We start from the raw sequence: 21839 nt of genomic DNA, 5'->3' as shown, positions 1-21839 counted from the left end.
GGTTGCAAAGGAGTTGACACAAAAGAGTCTCTTGTCCTACCCTTGCCCAAGCTAAGGTACTCAGACACCAGAGCCATGGCGACAACATCTGTTGTATTCATCCCTTATATCCTTCTATAGCCATTTCTGGGGAAGATCTTTAAATAAGACCTAGTAGGCTAAGAAATCCACTTGGCATCACACTGTTTATCTATCACATTCTGTGTCTCCTCCACAGAGAATGTTAGCTTGTTGCTAAGGTATCTCCAGTGTCTCTTAACCACAGAGCCAAACAGTGAGAATGATGAAGTTACATTAGAAGAAACAGTTGGTTTAGAGTGTTCTCTTTCTTTGGAAGCAGCATCTTCTGGGCTAGGTCTGCGGTTTCAAGAGTCTTGGCTCTGAAAGGCATTGAGATTCAAGAATCTGGAGCTGTTTTCACGGAGTAGCCAAAAGAGCTCAGGCTAAGATTTTTATTCATCAGATTGTCTGCTTTCAGGATTGTTCTCAGGTATTTTTTGAAACTTCTTTCCCATTAAAACTATTTTGAAAATTATTTAGATGCAGTTTAGTGACTGATCCAAAGGGACAGATTTTATGGATTGGAATAGGGTTTGGAAAGGTGAAATAGTTTCATTATAATGGGTTGTGAGGTGCTGTCCATAAAAATCCATCTTTAGGAAGAACATTTTTAGTGGAAAGTGATTACATTGGAGGGAAAGCACATTTTATCCCATGGAAAAAATATTTCATACTCTGTGCAAGTTATACTTTGTTTTAACATTCTTGAGGATTTCCATTAATCTTTTCAAACTACATAGGATTATATTATATATGAGTGGGAAAATCTGTGCAGGAAATCCCTACCATACAAACTTTTGGTCATGCTCCAAAAAGCCACTTGGGAGTGAGTTGTTTGGAATATAGAATATTTCCCTCTAGAAAAAATGTCATAAATGGTGATTAGGTTCCCAGGCCAATTCACAAAAAAAATTTTTATCCGTAAGAAATTTGAAATAGAGAACTATTTATAGTATTTAAAGTACAACCATCCACCATGTGGGACATTTCTATGGGGGAATGAATTTGAAGTTGCATCAGATCCCTCCCTCCAAAATATACATACACACATCTGTCCCATCTCCTGCAATGGTAGCAAGTATTCCTTTGGCCCAGCAGAAAGGAAATAATACTTTCAGCAGTGGAGAGGAAAATGTGAGTACCTTCAGGCACCAATAACCTACTAAATTATTCATGTTTCCATAAGCAGAGAAGATTCTTCTAAGTCCATCATTCCCTAGATGTTATGAATTGAGAATCATTGTGCCTTTGCAGGTGGATACAGGGAAGAAAGCAAAGTGATGAGAAACTAAAAGACTACCTTTCCTAGTCCATGGCTTTCATAAGATGGGGATATTAGCCACAACTTTCTTATCTTTCATGTAATGGCTAGACTTCATAAAACATGAAGTCCAAATAGAGAAATTAGATATTTTGGCAGTATCATCCCTCCCCAATTCACATTTGTACTGGTAAATTGGATCCCCATATTAGTAACTCCCACATTGGGTTCTCAGGATGGCTTCTAACACTATGGCTCATGGACTCCTACCAGTATGCCTCCCATTAACTTTCCTGCCAATCCACAAGAGTCCAGGGGAATCAAAGAGCCCTTTCCAAATCCTTTATTTAAGGAGGGTATCCAGGGCAACCATCTGTTCATTTTCCACTCAGCTGCTTGCCTCTGGACTTCACCAAGCTCTCTGGAACCTCATCATCCTCCAAGACAAAATCAACTAATACCTCTTGGTGTCCCACCTGTCCCCAGAGCCCCTTTCTCTAACTTAAGATGATAAAAAGAAGACAGTGAAGATCTCCTCCCAGATTCTCCATTTAAAGAGAATACTCTGAATAACCAGTTCTTCACTTCCCAACTGGTTTCATTCCTCTGGATTTCATCACACTCCCACATGGTACCCCTTCCACCTCACCCCCACTTTTCTTTCTCACTCCCCTCTATTTATAGGTGCTGCCTTCCCCCATGGATTGTGAGTTCCTTAAAGGAATTTCTTTTTCTTTTTTTTTTATCTCCAACATATAGGCAATGCCGAGTACTTAGTAGGCACTTGATAAATATTCACTAACTGCCAGAGGAGGGAATGGACACAAATAAAGAGAACTGTGAGATGCACTTGGGGTGAACACATGTGATCAAGGAAATTCATAAGTTGGGAAGTTCAGGGTCTTGATGATCTCTTACCTCAGAGAGGCATCCTAAAGTTTGGAGTGGAGGATACCAGTATTGCTGAGAGACAAAATCCTATTCTTCTGGACTGGACTGGACTCAAAGGATGTAAAGGACAGATATGGACTGGACAAGTCAATCAACTTAAATCAACTCTGAGCTTGCTTTTTGATAGACAGCTGCACTTTATCCCTCCAGCCTCTCATATGTTGGCTAGCACTTTGCTCTTTTCAGATGGTGTCTTCTTTCTGAAAGGACAGAGACCTTTAGCTTAAGAATGGCACAAATCTCCCATCTTTTCTCTCAGGACCCTTAGTTCTAAGGCCTATCACCTTTGAGACAGGGTCAGAGAGGTACATATCTATCACCTGTCCTACTTGACAATTCCTGCTGGTTCAGAGTTGGCTTCCCTCGGTGAGGCTCTGAAGTCCTAGTTTAGAGTAGCAACCCACATGCATTTCCCAGCTTCCTGTTAGGTCTTATGCACATGATTGCTGCTGTGGTCAAAGGTAACAAAGTCAATTTGTACCCTGAGGCCAATTCACAGTCTCTGCTGACTTTTTCATATGTACTTGAATAATAATTCAAAGCCTCAGATTCCTACTAGGTATAGACTTTTGTGTTTATGCCAGAAAAGACTTTACCTTTTATAACTGTCAACTTAACTGAAAACTAAACAGGTACATCAATCTCTCAGTGAGAAATTTGTGGTCCCTGCAAATCATTTTGGAGAATCCAAGACATATTGTACGTATGCAAAACAGCGAATAATAATAATACCTAACATTTAGATAGCACTTATGTGCCAAGCATTGTGCTAACTGCTTTACAATTACTAGATCCTCATAACCACCCTACTATGTCAGTGTTATTATTATTCCCGTTTTACAGATGAGGAAACTGAGGCAGAATTTAAGTGACTTGCTCAGAGGCAAACAGCTAGTAAGTATCTGACTCTGTGTTTGAACTCAGAACTTCCTGACTCTGGAGCCACTGGCCCCAACAGCAATCAGAGAGCATATAGACATTAGCATTTCACATAGTTCATATTAATTACAATTAATTAATACCTTAATAAAATTTAATTCAAATACCTTATTGGGTAACATTCAATATATGTAATAATTTAATACCTATAATAAGTTGCATATAATAAGTAAATGTCTATCACATGTAACACTGCACATGAACAAGTAGCTATAGTATATATGTGTTTGTGTATATTTCTGTGTGTGAGAGAGAGAAAGAGAAGAGAGAGACAGAGAGACAAAGACAGAGAGAGAGACAGAGAGACAGAGGAGAGAGAATGTGAGAGCATGTGTATGTGATGAGACACAGAGAAGCACATATTAACAATGTATACCAAATACTACATATGGAATGCTCGCCAAAAGTTCATTCACATTAGAAAAATACAGATAGCTCAAAAGCAATAGTGTAGAATAGAATTACACACAACTAAATAGATTGCAGTAGTTTACAAATCACACATTACATATACTCTGTCAATGAATTTGATCTGGCTCCATGAGCAAAGCATTTAACAGTGCCTTATACATAGTGTTGTTTGTCCATTTCTGAAGAGGACCAAAGCTATCACAGGATGATGTCTTGATTTAACATGGTACCTGACACATAGTAGGAGCTTAATAAGTGCTTGTTTCCTTCCTACCTATCAGTCTCTCTGCAACAGACAGATGAACACTTTTTCTGAGAGTCCCATTACCCGAGTATCATTATTTTTCACTTGTTCATCAGGAAACCTAACTGCTCAACAGTCAATAGATGGTTTCAGTGTGTTATCTTTTGAAGGGTCCTGAACATTTTCTTAGTCTACTTTGTTAAATAGAAAGTTGCCAGTCTCATTACGGGTGTGGTGGCTTTTTATTGGCCTGCAATTGGTATTTACCAAATACTGAGCTTTCTTAGCAGAATTCTGTAACCTGTCTATGTCTTTGAAAACCGACTCAGGCATGGTACAACCATTTTTTTTTCTATTGAAGTTTTTAGAAATTGAAATGATGGCTTCAACAATAAGCCTGCTTCAGGCTACTGAGACAAATACCATTTGGGGGTTTTTCATCTTCTTTAAATTTGTTCATCTTCAAAACACAAATCAGTAGGCAAATATGGCTACCTCAGAAATAGTAGGATGTGGTGTGTATATGTATATACACACCACATCCTACTATTTATATATACATATATATATATATATATACATTTCCTTTCTTTTTCTTTCTTCCTCTTGCTTCACAATTACAGTAATATTTTCTCATTTACAAAAAAAAACACAAATTTTGGCATTTTTCTGACATTTTGAGTCCAACATTGTCCTCTTCTTTCCCTTCTTTTCTTCCTGAGATGTTAAGCAATTTGCTACAGGTTATACATGTACTATCATACAAAACATATTTCCATATTCATCATGTTGTAGAAGACACATAAACAAAAAGAAACAAGGAAAAAATGAGGCCTTCAAATTCCACCTGTCTTTCTCAGCATAAGCCTTTTAGGGTTATCTTGGATCATTGTGTTGCTGAGAATAACTGAGTCATTCATAGTTGTTCATTATGCATTACTACTGTTGTGTATAATGGTATCCTGGTTCTGCTCACTTCACTCTGTATCTCTTCATGTAGGTCTTTTCAGGGTTTTCTGAAATTGAGGTATAGATTTCTTCAAGTTGGATTTGTAGTTAAAAAAACAAACTAATCTGGGGGGGGGGAGCTTGTTATGAGCAATACAAAACAAAGACTATAATACTGAGATTTTAGAAAAGGTAATTTTCACTGATCATATGCAATTTTTCATTCAAGGCTATTGAGAGGCAGGCCTGGAGTTGGGAAGACATGGGTTCAAATCTGGCCTCAGACAATCCCCACCTGTGTGACCTTGGGCAATTCACTTAACCCCCACAATAGGTGAAGAAGAACTCAGAAATCATCTAATTCAACCTCCCCATTTTCCAAATAAAGACACTGAGGACCAGAGAGAAATTAAGCAATTTTTTCAAAGTCACAGAAAATACTCATCTGAGGCAGTATTTGAACATGGTCTTTTGCCTTTAGAGTCAGTGCTCTTCCCACTGGATTACTTCTCTTCTGATTCTACAGCATTAAAATATAATCAGTGTTCCCAAACTGACAAAACGTCACCAAATACGCAAAGCCTGTTTTAAAGACAAGCATTGCATATATTATTTTCCCTCCAAATTCCCAAATTTCATTGAGAAATATTTTGCCATTATTTTAAATCTCCCAGAAATTGTACTTCTTAGATGAGGACTGTCAATGAAACTGCCAGAGAGGTAAGTGACAATAGAACTTTCCTGTGCCACAGAACATGGGGAATCAGTCATCAAGTTGAAAGAGAAACAGATGATAACTACAGAAATGTGGGGAAACAATGAGGAAGTATCATGCATGCTTCTTCTAGTTATGATAACTGGTGTCATTCTGTGATTGCTGTATCTGACCCATCCACGGTGACAGTCTTTTCCCAGTGGAGCTGAGCAGGGGCGTGTGGCCCCAGAAGTTTGGAGTGACTTGGAGAAAGCAAAAGGGACATACCATGAACATCAACTTCAAATCCCAGCCTGACCCACTAACTGGCCATGATGTGAGCAGAAATGCAAATTGTTTTCTAGTCAGACACACCCCCCATCCCCGGAGAGTTTGTCATATTAAAGGTAAGGTGACCTAGTGCCATGGAATTTGTCTACAAGTGACTGCTCATTTCAGTTGCCTGATAATTCTGAGGGCAAAACTAAGTTGTTTTTTTCTAGAACTTAATATGAATACGAGGTTAAAGTGATTATTGATCCTGAAAATAAGCATCAGTGGTATGAGTTTTGAAAGAGAGATGATTTTGATTTGACTTTAAAGATAAAAAGAAAATGCCAACCACACTAGGAAAGAAACATTGATCATATTATACATACTCGGGAAGACAGATCAATTTTCTTAGCTAAGACTAATATTTTTTACCTAATTCGTTTAAATATAAAAAATATTCCTAAATTCTGAATGTGTTATAGGGAATACAGAAGCATGGGAGAAGAGTGGCCTCAATGAAATGTCAGAGCTCGAGAAGGGTGATAAAAAGGTTTTAGAGAAGGGGTAATTATTTAGAGAGTTCTTAGAGATGAGACAGAAGACAGAAAGAAGACCATGAAGAAAGGGATCTTGAGACCATTTGCCAGGTTGTGAGCCTGAGGAACTAGGAAGATGGTGTTACTACCTACAGTAATAAAGAAGGTAGGCGTAGGAGAGGGTTTAGGTGAAAGAAAATGAGTTGAGATCTTCAATAGGATAAAGAGGAATGGGACTTGAGAAATTAGGAAGGTAGGGCATTTGATGGACTTTTGATAAGTTTGATGAAGTTCCAAAGGATGAAGGCAAGAGTTGGGGGAAGAAAGAAAAACTGTGAACCAAGAATTTAACTCATTAACTCTTAAGATTTGTAGACAATAGCTACTAGAATCGTGTTTGAGTGATAAATATGGATTGAATGAACTTTAGACAATTGTAGAGTAGGAGACAGGAGGTAGCAATTGGTGGCAAGGGGTATTCCAACCCTGGCATGACTAGTGAATTGGAGGAAAAGATCTGAGTGAAAGTGAAAACAGTACTGGACAGGGTAGTCAGGAAACAAGGTAATTGGGAAGGAACAAGTTCTCAGTAAGTGCAATCACATGGAAGGAATAAGAGAGGAACAGGTTCAAGATGAAAGTTAATTAACCCATCAAACAGGCATTCCAAGGAGCACAGGGTGCACATCACAGAGAGAACACAGGTTAGAGCAGGAGGTTGGGGGAAGTGGATTGAAGGAGATGGAAGTAAGGGAGTGGGAAATGGAGAATGGAAAATGGAGTTTAAGCAAGAGTGGCCAGGGATTTAGAATAACTTCTGGGCTGAGTTTCATAGCTGTTGTTCTCTAGCAAGGTACAGTTTCAAGAGTACTGATTTGTAGACTTCAGATATGGGTTTAAATTCTGACTGTCATTCATTTTCTACATGACCTTGGATAAGTCAGTCCACCTAATGGGGTTGAGTTTTCTCTTTCATAAAATAACAGGGTTGGAATGAATGCTAAGGTCATTTCCAGGTCTGAGTCTATGATTTATGATGATCCTGGGAAGAGGAGGTTGCATGTGTGTCTCAGATTTCTTCAAGGATGAAGCTAAGAGAGTATCACTGCCTGAGTCAGAGTTTCCTCCTTAAAGCATTCACCCCTTTAAGTCTAAATGTAACAATGTTTTCATTTATGATGCATTGGCAAAGTAGTTCAAGGAAGGCAATGCTGCTTGAGAGCAGGCATTGTATCCTTTTTATTTTTGTATCTCTAGCATCTAGCATAATTCCTGGAATACTGTAAGTGCTTAATAGATCCTTATTGATTGCTTGATAGATTAGATGATTGGTTGGTTGCACATATTGTATGCATTCTCCAAACCTCCCTATTTAGCAATAGTCCATGTAGTTGTCTTAATTATTTTTGTACAGATGAAAAAAAAAAAAAGGACTGTCCAGGTTCTTCTGAAGAAACTGACTTTGTTGTGAGAAGTTCACATCACAACAGCGAGGGTCTACAGGCACACCCAGTATGGTTTGAGAGCCTGCGTATTACAGATAAGAGATATTTATAGTATAGGCAAGGAATTCAAGCAATGATTCCATGAGTATACAGTAAGTAAAACTTTCTTTCCCTGGGCGGAGCAGTCCTTAGATGTCAGCTAAACCACAGAGAGAGAGTTTTAGACCTTCTCCTTCTCCCCTCCTCTTGAGTGCTAGCAGTCATTGACAAAAGCTTAAAATACCATATTAAGTACCATAAAGCCACATTAAAACCACTGAATGAGAGAGAATCCTAGAGAATCCCTTTTCTCTTCTGCCTTGTGGCACATCTCTGGATGCTGCGGAAATGTACTAAGATGATGCCAGAGGCAGAATGTTGTAAGACTATAAACTGAAACCTGTCTTTCCTCTGAGAGTTAGAGGACCAGGGAGGAAAATTATAAGGCTAACATGTATGTACTTAATTATCCATGATTATAATTTGATTTTTATGATTTATGGTAACTTTCAGTTGTTGAGTCAACTAATAACTGGGACGATCACTTACAATTAAATCAGGAGTTATGACTTAACATGTTAATTAACAAGAATGATCAGAAGCTAATTAATTATAAATTTCTCCTTACACCTGATAATAGAATGTATTTCTTTCATCTGAGGTGGACCTCAGGTAAGTTTAGAGAGAGAATCATCACCACCTGATTTGTCAGCAGGTAATGAATATTGCAGTTCATCAGGAACATCAACAAAGGTATAGAGAGTATATGATCTATGTTGGTGGAAGAAAAAACCATATAGGTGTAATTTGTAATCTTTTAAGTCTCCCAGTAGATGGAGCTCTTGACCTGGAGTCAGGAAGACCTGAGATCAAATTCTACCTCATTTATTGTGTGGCCCTAAGCAAGTTATTTAACACCTGTTGTATACCTGTTTTCTCATTTTTCTCATTTCTCTCAGGGTTGTTGTATAAAACACTTTGAAAATTAGTGCAATTATTATGATTATTGTCATTGAAATAAGGAGCTTACTCATTTACTTAAGTCTAAATTCATTAATTTGTTTTGGGTTGGAATTTTAACATATAACTTTGTCTCCAGAGGAAGTCTGAACATCTGCATCATAGAAAAGTTAGAGATTTGGTTTTTTTCCTTTAAAGGTTTAAACGATATACCTATCTGTGCTGTGAATGATGAGAATATTTTTAAAGCTCTATGTGATGTTGACCACTTGACCGCCCCAGATAAGGATATACCACCACTTAGCAAAATCATCTATGCAAACAATGCCAGGTCTTTCCATAACCCAGCACCAAACAAGACAAAAATGCCACCTCGGCCTAATTCTGGTAAGTCATAAATGACTTGATGACATGGTAGATGATGGAACTCAAGAGAACAAGCAAGAATTTTAAAAAATATTTTTGCTAACAGATTCTCTAGGGGTTTAGGAGTATTAATCCTTTCCTGTTAGATCTGAGCTTCAGTACATTCTGCATTGGCTCAGTCCCCCTCCCACAAGAAACTCTCTTTAGCCACCATTAATAGTATATACTTCCTGGGGGCAGCTGGGTAGCTCAGTGGATTGAGAGTCAGGTCTAGAGATGGGAGGTCCTAGGTTCAAATCTGGCCTCAGACACTTCCCAGCTGTGTGACCCTGGACAAGTCACTTAACCCCCATTGCCTAGCCCTTACCACTCTTCTGCCTTGGAGCCAATACACAGTATTGACTCCAAGATGGAAGGTAAGGGTTTAAAAAAAATAGTATATACTTCCTGAACAAAACATGCATTTTCAGATTATTTTTGGAACATTTTCAACTAATTTCTGGACTTGTTTTGTTTAAATATACTTAATTGCTATAAAGGTGAGCCCTTTTTAGGGGAAAGAGACATTTAGGGATACATAGGAGAGGGATAAGTAATACACTATGTATGTACTATCTAATAGATTAACATATAGAAATGAATGGTAATTATATATATTTAAAAACACAGAAGAGAGCAGAAGGAAGTCCAGAAAAGGACACAAATAAGCAAGGTAATGTTAAAATGACAATGATACCCTTAATAATTAGTTTTAAAGAACAAGTCATATATAATTTTTATAGAACCATATAAAATCTTTATCTGTTTTAGTTTGTATAGATAAAACCTTCATGTTTGCTAATGGATGTGAACAATAACAGAAAATTTTTTAAAATTATATTTACTTTAAAAAGTCTCTCCCAATAAATCATGTTTTCTGTTTGTGTGATGTTGGCTAAATCACTTAATTTCCCTGAGCCTCAGTTTTCTCAGCTGTCAAATGAGGGAGTTAGACTAGATTGGCATTGGTGACAATGTGGCATGTGTACAGAGCTGGCACTTGGGGAACTGCTCTGTTCCCCTTCTTCCCAGCTCCCAAGAACACTTTTTGCATGCCCCATCCCTCTGTCCAGCCACCCAAAGAAAGCACTTTCTCCCTTAATTCTCTCCCATAATGCAGGGGTTCACAGACAGCTTGAATTTTCCCTCTGGGCACTGGAACTAGGAAAAGGTTCACCAAGGCTGGACTGGATGGTCTCTGAGGTTCCTGCCTTTTATGATCAATAATAAAAGAATTTAATTGAGTTAACAATAGTCAGTTTCATTGTTTTTCATAAAAAACATCCTCCTAAAAAGAGGAAAATGTCACTGATAGGAATGTATCAGTCAGAGGCAACAAGTTTTAGAATGCATTACTCTGTATGCCTAAAACAGGTGTTAAACGCTTGTCCTAAACCCATTCAAAAACTTCTTATGCTTGGGCTGATTGTTCTGACTCAGCAACCCTTAACTTGCTCTGCTGCCTCAAATACAAGTTCCTCCTAGGGCCTCCATTTTGCGGAAGGGTCCAAGCTCACCTGACATCATTCTCCTTCCTGCCCAGTCTCTGACTTTCTGAACTTCAAAAGCATGACCCCTTACTGAGTACAATGGCCACCCTCCATGCCCAACACTAACTTTTAAATTCCTTTTGTGAATTGTCTTACCCCATTAAACAATATGTAAACTCTTTGAAGGCAGAGAATGTATTTGTTTTTGCTTGTGTTTGCATCTCTAGTGGTTAGCACAGTGTCAGGCAAACCGTAAGCAATTAATAAATAATTATTTTCTCCTTCCTCTCCCTTTCCTTCCTTTCTTCTTTCCTTCCTTCCTTCCTCCCTTCCTCTCTCCTCTCCTTTTCTTCCCTCCTTTTCTTCCTTCCTTCCTTCCTTCCATTCCCTCCTTTTCCCCCTTCTTAGGTGTTAAGCCTCTAGGAAAGAAATGGCAAACATAAGATAAACATCATTCATTGTATCCTAGAGCCTTACTAAATGCTGTTCCAACTTCATTCTTCTAGTGATGAGCCATTTAAAATTTAGCTGGGCTTGTCCTCAGATAAGACATCAACAATTTATCAGCTTTCCACCTGAACTGGATGCTTGACTAGCTGAGGATGGAGACTGAGCAGGGGTAGTGGGGCTGGCAAATAGCCTGCTCTCCCCTGACATAGACTTACAATCCCACATCACTTCAACACTTCTAATGAATCATTTGAGTAGGAGTTCAGTGGAAGGAATTGATAATATCTTAGAATTTTTGCATCATGATTTCTGGGTTGATTTCATAATTTCAAATTGTTTGTTTTGCAATATATTTGAGGCAATTGGTTTATTTTTGCATTCTTTGAAACTGTTTCCCCAAGTATTATAAAGGCACCAAAAGCTCTTTTTCAAATTTCTGTACAACTCTTCCCCTCTGAAATACTTTTATTTCCACAAAAGTTTGTGAAGCATCTCTTTTGTGCCAGGCACCATGCTGGGCTGGTGCTAGGTATAAAAAAAAAGATTTGGAATAGTCCCCATATTCAAGTTCATAACATTCTACTAGTGGGATGGGAAGGGGTAGACATAACATGCATACAATTAAATAAATATAAAATATATTTATTTTGGGTTTTGGGGGGAGTACAAGTACCTGGGGGAATCAAGAAAGACCTATTGGAGTAGGTGGCACTTGAATTAAGTCTTAAAGGGAGCTTAAAGAGATAGGAAGTCATGGAGAATAACGTTTATGTCAGCATAGAGGCAGGATACAGAATACCATATTTCAGGAATAGTAGAGTAGAATCGCTTGGCTAGAATGCTTATTTGGAGGGAGGAGTGAGTGATGTTAAACCATTCTAGAGAGATAAGATGAACCTAGACTGGTAAAGGGTTTAAAATGCTGAACCACAAAAATGATATACTCAGTGACTACAACAATGGAAAAAATAACCATGAAAAATCAAAGGGATATGTCACAAAATTATGAAGACTAAGCATGGATCAAAAGAAAGGATATAAAATGACTACAACAAATCCCTTGGAAGTGGGATAGGTTCACAAATGTTGTGCCTTGTACCCATTTTCACTTATGTTTGTGCTTATTTTTCATATTCCTCTTTTTTTGTCTTTAAAAATTGTTCACTTTACATAAGATACCTCTCTGAGAGGGGAAGGGGGGACACTGAAAGGAACTGTGGTAATATAAAAAACAAGATAAGTAGGACTTACTTATGTGGTGTGTTTAGAAGCCATATTTTATCCTCTGACTCAGTAGGAAAAGTGGGGGCTTGTAAGCTATGGGTCTTATTTTTTTAATTTAGAATATTTTTCCATTGTTACATGACTCATGATCCCCTCCCCCTGCTCTCTCTTCCCACCTCCTAAAGCCAACAAGCAGTTCCAGTGGGTTATACATGTATCATTGTTCAAAGCCTATTTCCATATTGTTCATATTTGCAGTAGAATGATCTTTTAACATCAAAACCCCAATCATATCCTCATCAAACTATGTGATCATTCATATACTTTACTTCTGCATTTCTACTCCCACCATTTTTTCCTCTAGATGTGGAGAACTTTCTTATAAGTCCCTCAGGATTGTCCTGGGTCATTGCATTGCTGTTAGCAGAGAAGTCCATTACTTTTGATTATACCACACTGTATTTGTCTCTGTGTATAATCTTTTCCTTGTTCTGCTCCTTTCACTCTGCAAAACTTCCTGGAAGTCATCCCAGTTCACATGGAGTTCCTCCAGTTCATTATTCCTTTGAGCACAATAGTATTTCATCACCAACATATACCACAATTTGTTCAGCCATTCCCCAATTGAAGGGCATCCCCTCATTTTCCAGTTTTTTGCCACCACAAAGAGTGCAGCTATGAATATTCTTGTACATGTCTTTTTCCTTATCTCTTTAGGGTACAAACCCAGCAGTGCTATGGCTGGATCAAAGGACAGACAGTCTTTTGTCGCCCTTTGGACATAGTTCCAAATTGCCATCCAGAATGGTTGGATCAATTCACAACTCCATCAGCAATGCATTAATGTCCTCACTTTGCCACATCCCCTCCAGTATTCATTACTTTCGTTTGCTGTCATGTTAGCCAATCTGCTAGGTGTGAGGTGATAACTCAGAGTTGTTTTAATTTGCATCTCTAATCAGGAAGGAATTTTAGGCTATGGTTTTTAAGGGAATAAACCTACAAAGTATCTTGAACTTGGGGTAATTATTTATTTGGGAGACCTACCTTGAGAGTTGGATAGATACCCAGGCTATTCCTTATAGAATCCATTATAACCATAGCAGCTAAGGCACTTATTTCTATAGTTCATCTGCCAAGATATGGAAATGGACACCATGCCACATAAGAGCAAAATTATTTTACATCTTGACTTAAAAACTGTTTTCCCTCAATTCCATTTCAGAGCCCTGTAAAAACACAAATGAGTTCTCTAGTGATCCTTGTGACAGTGGTTTAAAGATTAAAAAGGTAAGAAAATAGTGCCAGCTATCTGTGTCCAATTATCTCTCTATGGATTCCTTTCTTTTTTTTTACATACCTCTCTCAAAACTCAGGAAGGAAATAGTGGTGATGATGACAGCAACAAAATTAACTTACGTGTATATGCTTCATCTTTTTATATTCAATATACTCACTCAATACCACATGACTAGTTAGCTCAAGAACACATCATAGGAACCCCAACTCCTAGCCCAGTAGTCTTGTCACCAAACCACTATCAAGGCATAGAGGAAATTCCTTATTATATAAATTATAAGCAAGGCACAGAAATTGCACTGGTAAATCCCGAAAGGTACTTATATTTTTCAATTTCATTCAACTAGGTTATAATCAACATAACTAGACAGGGTAATTTTACTCCAAAGATTTTGTCCTCCAAATAAATTCAACACAGCTTCTCCATCTTGATGGACTTGGGTAGTTTGTTCAAGTGAGTTACAGTAGCTGAATCTTGGAAGTTTGGCGAGACGGATAAGATTCTGTGCTCTGTTACAGAATATTGCTGGGCTATTGCATTAGTTATTGTATTCAAAAAACTAGGAGCAACTGGGAAGGAGTAAGACAGGATTTGGGCCCTCCATCAGGGCCCAATAATAAAGACATCAAAAAGAAAGAGAGCATCAACATGGTATATTTGAAAGCAACACTAGTCCAGAGCCAGAGGACTCTACCGTCTGTCTCAGCATCTACATTTCTCCCCCCCCCCCCAATAATGCCTCCTTTCTTGCTTTAAAAACAAAATAAAACATTAGTGTTTTAAGTTGTAATTAAGTATCAATATTCATTTCCTTGACTGTTCCCCACCTGAAAAAAAAGGATCATGTTAAAATACAATAGACTTATGGCCCTTGTCCAAATTTTTAGTCATACTTTGAAGAGCTGATCTCTCCTAGAGATCTACTATAATACTAGAAGACCTACATTCAAGGTCTAATTCTAATACATTCTGGCTATGTGACTCTGAGCAAGTCACCTAATTTTTCAGTGTTCTATACAACTCTAAGACTAAACGTGGAAGAGAAGGTGCAGAACTATATTGTTCTGCATGATGATGCAGAACAAAGTCATCTGGGAGAACACAGATATATCTGTATTCCCTACTTTTCTCCATAATTAATAGAAGCTGTTACCTGACCTTTGTGACCATGTTATAGCTTATTTCCATGGGTCATTAATTCATTCTGCTGATTAGTGTAGTGTAGCTGCTTTCTGACAATTAATTTGGTTCATCTCTAGGATAACTGTTCAGTAAACTTGTGCTTAAAAATTAGGAAATTCTAATAATAACAATAATAATAATAGCATTTGTGTAGCACTTTGAGCTTGCCAAAGTACTTTACAAATAGTAACTCATTTTATCCTTACATAACAACCTTGGTTGTTGGTAGGTACTATTATAACCTCCATTTTACAGATGAGGAAATTGAGGCAGGCAGAGGTTTAGTTCTTACCAAGAGACATGCAGCTTGTCTGAGGTTAGATTTGAACTAAAATCTAAATAATGCAGCACTCTATCCACTAAATGACTTAGCTATGTGTATGTGAATATGCACATGTATGTTTCTTTTATTACTCATGTGTTTTCTTTAGTTTTAGTATGAATTCTAACTGGAGGCAAAATATAATGATTGCATTATACCTTTAATTTAGGAAGAGCTCCGCGACAGACCTCAAGTTTCAGGTCTAAAAGCAAGCCAGCTTCCTATGTTACTTTCCTCTGAATTAACAAATCCTAAGAATGATATGAGAGGCAAGACAGTTTGCATACCGAACTATCTGGATCAGGAGATAAAAGTGAGTCATGCTTAGCATTGCTATCATAATTCAAGAATGTGTAAATAAACCAGCCACTTCAACAACAGGCATTTATTAAGTGCTTGCTATTTGCCAGTCTCTGAAAATACAAGGACATAAATGGTAGTCCCTGCCCTCAAAAAGCTTACATTCTAACAGAGAACACATTTTCTATATTTACATAAGAATATAAACTACATACAAAGTAATTGGGGGAGGCAATAGCATTTAGAGGGAATCAAGAACAGGTTCGGAGCAGTTGGTACTTGAGTTTCTTGAAAGAAACTGGAGATTCTAAGAGATAGAGATAAGGAAGAATATGCCAGGAATGGAACATGACAAGAGATAAATGAAATATCATCTATAATAAATAATTTAAAAATGAAAAGACATAGAAACAAGGAGAAATGGGTTAACAGAATATGCCTTATAATTTTTTTTTTACTATATGCATTGAGTGCTTGTGAGGAGAAAAATCCTGGAAGCTGTTGTGTATAGAAGTATGTTTTAGAGGGTTGGCTTAGCATTGTCAATAGAGTCAAGAGATAGGCTCCTTCTAACTACCAACACTTTATAGTAGAGTAGCAACAAATCAGCTAGGAAGGGGCAGAACTAGGAAGGGATTAAAATAACATCTCTCAGGAACACCTTTTATAAGGAGGAAATCTTTTTGGGGGGGGGTATTATCTACCTATTGATGCATTATTTCCTCAGGGCCATGATACAAGTTTAACTCCTTTGGAAATAAGTTATAATTGTGTTAGCAATTATTCTCCTTTAGGAATCACTCAAGAGAGACTAAGGGTCTTAGTTCCCTCATCTGTAAAATAAGAGGGTTCAACAAGGTGGTCTCTGAAATTGCTTTCCAGAAATTCTCTTTCTATGATCCTCTGCCTCATTTGAAACATGTGTACCACCCTTGTAAGATGATATGCCCACATAGATTGTCCAAATGTTGCTTGAGAGGCAGAATGGATAGATGTCCCACTTCTTTCCATTGAGGATTTTGATTATGATTTGAAAGGAAACACAAAACTGGGGCTCCATGATGGACACACAGAGAGGGGTTACTAGATTAGAATTATATATATATATGTATATATATACACATATATGTATGTGTGTATATGTATATATGTATGCATACATACAAACATATATCTGTCCCTCTAAATATTCAATTCAATAATTAAAAAAACACTTAGTAAGCAACTATTATGCATCAAACCCTGTGTCAGTAAGGAGGATACAAATAGAAAAAGAAAGTATTTGCCCTCAAGGAACATATAATCTAATGAGGGAAGATAATACAGAAAAGGAATCTGAAAGGTAGAAAGGAAGGCATGATATTTGAGAAAATACTTCAAGCAAACAGAAAGAAACAATTCAAATACTGTGAAGCCAGTTAGGCTCACCCAAGATTTAGCAGCTTCCATGTTAAAGTACTGGAGGGGTTGGAATATGATATTCCAGAAGGCAAAGGAGCTAAGATTATAACCAAGAATAATCCAACCAGCAAAACTGAGTATACTTTTTCAGGGGTGGGGGGATGGAAATTTAATGAAATTGAAGACTTCCAAGCATTTCCAATAAAAGACCAGAGCTGAATAGAAAATTTGAAAAAGTAATCCTAAGAGACTCAATATTATTAAATTGTTTATATTTCTATATGGAAAGATAATACATGTAACTCCTAAGAACTTAATTATTATTAGGTCTATTAAAAGGAGTTTACATAGGGAGACATATGAGTAGATTCTGTTGGAATGATATTGAAAAAAGAAAAAAAGTAGGGTGAGAAAGAAGAATGCACAGGGGAGAATGGGGAAGGGAGAGGTAAATGAGGGAAATTTGCTCATATAAAAGGTGTGTAAGGAAGAGCTTTATAGTGAAGGGAGAAATGGAGGCATGACAGATAATACTTTCATCTTGCTCTCATTGGAATTGGTTCAAAGAGGGGGAAATATATATACTCAGTTGGGCATAGAAATGTCTTACCCAATAGAGAAATAAAAGATGAAGCAGATAAGAGATGTGATGATAAGTATAATAAAAGTAAGGATTGATTAAGAGAGGCAGAGGTCATCAGCAAAATAGACCTCTGAGGCAGGATAGGATGAAAAGAGAGAGAGAAGGATAAACAGAAGAAAATAAGATAGAGGAAAATACAGTTATTGTGTATAACTATGAATGGTAATGGGATGAGCTCACACATTAAACAGAAGCAGAAAGCACTAGAAGGCATGGTGCAACAATATATTATGTACAAGAAACACACTTGAAAGTTAGTTGAAGGGCTGGAACAGAATCTATTATATGTTTTAGCTGAAGTCAAAAAAGTAGCAATCATTATCTCAACAAAAGTGAATATAAGCCTAATTGAATCATAAAAGACATTGAGAAACTACATTTTGCTAAAAGGTACCATGGACAATGAAGTGATATCAAAACATCAAAAAAAAATTTTTGCAACAAGTCTCTCTGAAAAAGTCCTTATTTCTCAAATATATCAAGAAGTAAATCAAATTTTAAAAAATAAGAGCCATTCCCCAGGTGACAAATGATCAAAAGGTATGAATAAGCAGTTTTCAAGAAGAAATCAGTTATCTATAATCACATGAAAAAATTGTTATAAATCACAACTGATTAGAGAAAGTAAAATTAACACAACTCTGAGGTATTATCCCACACCTATCAGAAATGCTAGAAGGGAAGAAGGAAAATAGGGTACATTCATGAATTATTGATGAAGTAGTAGACTCATCCAACCATTTTGGAGAACAATTTGGAACAAGGCCCCACAGGCTATAAACCTGTGTATATTTCTTTGATCCAATAAAATCACTATTAGGTTGATACCCCAAAGATATCAAAGGAAAAGGATCTCCATGTACAAATTTATTTAGAACAACTCTTTTTGTGGTGGCAAAGAATTGGAAATTGAGAGGGTGCTCATCAACTGAGGGCTGGTTGAACAAGTTGTGATCTATGATTGTGGCTATTGTACTGTGAGATATGACAAGGGGAATGGTTCCAGAAAAAATGTGGCAAGACCTATATGAACTGATGCAAAGTAAAGTCAAAAGAATTGAGAGATCATTGTGTACAGTAAGCAATGTTTAATGATCATCAACTGTAAAAGACTTGGATAGTCTGAGTAATAAAATAATCCAAGATAATTATAAAGGACACATGATGAAAAAAATGTTAATTGCTTTCAGAGAGAACTGAGAAGTCTGAATGCAAAATGAAGTATAATTTTAAATTTTCCTTTATTTTTCTCCTTTTGTGATATGACTAATATAGAAATATATTTTATATGATTTCATACGTATTTTTTCTTTTCTCAGTGGACAAGAAAGGGAAGTAGAGAATTTGGAACTCAAAATTTAAAAAGAAAATAATGTTTATAATAGATAAATATACCTTTAATCCATCAATAAAATCAATTATACTACAAAAAATCTGAAAATGAATAAGAAAAATAAGATGATAAACTAGTTTTAACAAAACCTCTTAGTAAAGTTGAAGTCATAATAATTTCCAAAAAGTGTCAGGATACTTTAAGAGACAGTGAATAATATATAAACATAACTGTTATCAGGGTACTAAAATTAATTATTCACTTATTACCATTCAATATTAATTGTCCAAATATTAATAACCATTAGATAAGAGGCTTTTTTTTTATTCTATCATCTTGGGTTTAATTATCTACTTCATGAAGTTGTCTGCTTCCTGGAAAAATTTTCCCTTGGTAATTCTGTGTCAAAGAGGTCTGTCCTTTACTACAATTCACAAATTGTCCAGTCTTATATACTTAAACTTAGAGGTATGTATCCCTGAATCATCATCTTGGTGTCTTTCATCAAGGTGTCAATTGTTAACAGTACTAGAATGGGTCTTTTTTCATCTTGCATCCATGGCAAGTTTGCAAAGGTATTTCCTTGCCTACTTCTAGGTTTCGGGTGATTCCATGGTTATTCTCCAGGTAATATTATTATTAATCTGTTAGAGGTATGACTTAATAGTATTTAGTAAGGCTTGATGAAAAACTTTTTACATTCAACCTTCTAGTAACTACTTCATGCAGTAAAAATATTGCAAGTTTTAAAGAGTTAATTTTAAGAACATCAAGATGATATGTACATCAGATTAGGTTTCCTGTAACTCACCTGAAAGTTCAAAAAGTCTTTAATATTAAATACTATTTGCCCTTTCTATTTTGCCTAAACTCTGTATATGACATAGATAGTGTCATTTATGTTGCAGAAAAAAAATTTTTCTGAAAAGTGTACCTGAGGTTCTGACAAAATAGCCTTTCAGTCTCTTAATATTATCAAGAGAGAAACAAAACAAGAGAAAAAATTTTAAAGTTTCTTTATAACTATTAAAACAATTTTATATGAAAAATCCTTAATCCAATTTGAGAATTTCTAATTACCAAAATGTAATCAAAATATGTATACATTATTTAATTTAATTTTTTTTTAAGTTCAACTGTGTATTTTCAAACAGAGCTGAAAGAAGTTTGGTTCTTTGTTTTACCTTCTTCACTTTCATTCTTCACTACTTTCAGGATCAAATTTTTAAAAATATAATCTAGGGCTATCACTTTTGCTTGACCTTTTGTCACTGTTTTCAGTAAGTGACATGTTTAAGCAAGTCATATATATCCTAGTTCTCAAGTGGAAAGTCTAATCCTATTGGTTTTCTACAAGTAAAAATGGCTACTTTGTTGAAAATTACAGCTGTTAGTTATATCTTTATCACATGGCGCATAATTCCCCCCTTTGAGGAAATGTTGCTCTCATGTCACTCAAAAAGAAAGTGATACTTTAAGAATGTAATCTTATAAATGAATATTATTAAACAATTAAATCAGTGAGCAAGGAGATGTCAAGTCTCCTTGTCCTGGTTGCTTAGATTGGGAAATTAAGAATAATGCAAAGGAAAGCTTTATGTTCATATTTGCAGCCCATCATGGTAGCTCAGAGATATTTAAGTATTATAACAAGATTCATTATAAAAACCTTTACATTTCACTGTCATTGTTATAAAAGTTTGCTATAAAGGAGGAACATAATTGTAACAATATCAAGACAATTCCAATAGGGCTAGTAGTAGTCTCTCTGTAACCGAGGATGATGATTGTCTTTGTGCGCTTTCATCTGTGATGTAGATGAGTGTGCACAAAGACACTTGTGTGTGAAGGAGATTTAAGTAGAAAAGTCATTGCACAGAGACAGTCCCACTCTCTTAGCGTTGGAAGCCTGGGTCCATTGGCACAAAAAAATCGTTTGGAGACTTCCTCAGCTGCATTCCCATAGGACTAAAAAGACACAAAGTGACCTATCATAGATATAAGAAGATAAAACTTTTTTAGCTCTGTTTCATTCTAGGTAAGAGTAACAATTAACTTTTTAGAATAGGCAATCAAGTAGCAATGTTCCATGTTATTCACAGGGCATCATAGCTAACTTTAGGACTCTTTAAGTGGAAAATGTCATTATTCTGCAAGGCCTCCTTCTGATATCCACTTGTAACTCTTCTCAGATTTTACTCTCTTTGGCATTTATATCTATATGGCATTTCTTTTGAGAAATGGATTACTAGCTTAACAATAATTTAACCAGTTGTACCTGAATTCAAAACTCAGAACAAATTAAATTAATCTCAAGAGATGTTGCTCACACGGCAAGTTTTACTATTCACATCTTAGGACAGGATACATTCATTTTCTTTAGTTAAAATAAGCCATGATTAAGTTTTATAAAAAATTATCCTTGCTACTCATTGAGTACTATAAGTCTTCCTACAAAAGGGGGAACAAAGTCTTTCATTCATTCATCTATACACACACACATATATAGAAAAAGAATTCTTGACATAAGTATTACAGTGTTCACCTATATATTACATGTTGTGGATATTTAACATTCCTGATACAATAATTAACAAAGATGAAGAAAATAATGATTTTCTGATGTTTCATACAAAAAGAAAACATATGATGGTTGAGTCAACATTCAGAAAGTAGAAGCGTCTGGTAGCCTGGGCAGCTTAGGCTATCATGCTGTAACTTCCAGGGGCAAAAATATTTTATCTCAAACTTCAGTGCATATGACTGTAGCTAGGTGGCCCAGTGTATAGAATGCTGAGCTTAAAGCTAGGAAGATCTAGCTCAATTCTGACTTACTAGCTGTGGGATTCCAAGCAAGCCACTTAACTTCTGTTTGCCTCAGTTTCCTCACCTGTAAAATGGTGGTAATAATAGCTCCTACCTTGCAGTGTTGTTGTGACAAATGCCATCATAAATGTAAAGTACTTAGTACAGCACCTAGAACATAACAGGTGCTATATAAATGTTCCTTATTGTTATTATCCAGTTT

At 36.4% G+C, this 21839-nt stretch overlaps 1 protein-coding gene across 3 annotated transcripts in view; it reads left to right on the top strand.

The window, feature by feature from the left end:
* The first annotated feature begins 249 nt into the window (after positions 1–249).
* Positions 250–21839, top strand: part of C6H4orf17 (chromosome 6 C4orf17 homolog) — a 34988-nt gene continuing 13398 nt past the window's right edge. For 2 of the 3 annotated variants that reach the window (XM_007495898.3, XM_007495897.3), the window contains exons 1-5: positions 250–490; positions 5719–5915; positions 8960–9148; positions 13556–13620; positions 15304–15447. In XM_007495898.3, coding sequence (XP_007495960.1) covers positions 5798–5915; positions 8960–9148; positions 13556–13620; positions 15304–15447 — 516 coding nt within the window. In that variant the 5' untranslated portion in view covers positions 250–490; positions 5719–5797. The remainder of the gene's footprint in view (positions 491–5718; positions 5916–8959; positions 9149–13555; positions 13621–15303; positions 15448–21839) is intronic. The other variant, XM_007495899.3, reaches the window with a different exon arrangement.

The sequence above is a fragment of the Monodelphis domestica genome, chromosome 6 (assembly GCF_027887165.1).
Source record: "Monodelphis domestica isolate mMonDom1 chromosome 6, mMonDom1.pri, whole genome shotgun sequence".
NCBI classification, from domain to species: Eukaryota; Metazoa; Chordata; class Mammalia; order Didelphimorphia; family Didelphidae; genus Monodelphis; species Monodelphis domestica.
The sequence above is the reverse complement of the archived record's forward strand: the minus strand, read 5'-3'. Positions and strand labels throughout refer to the sequence as shown.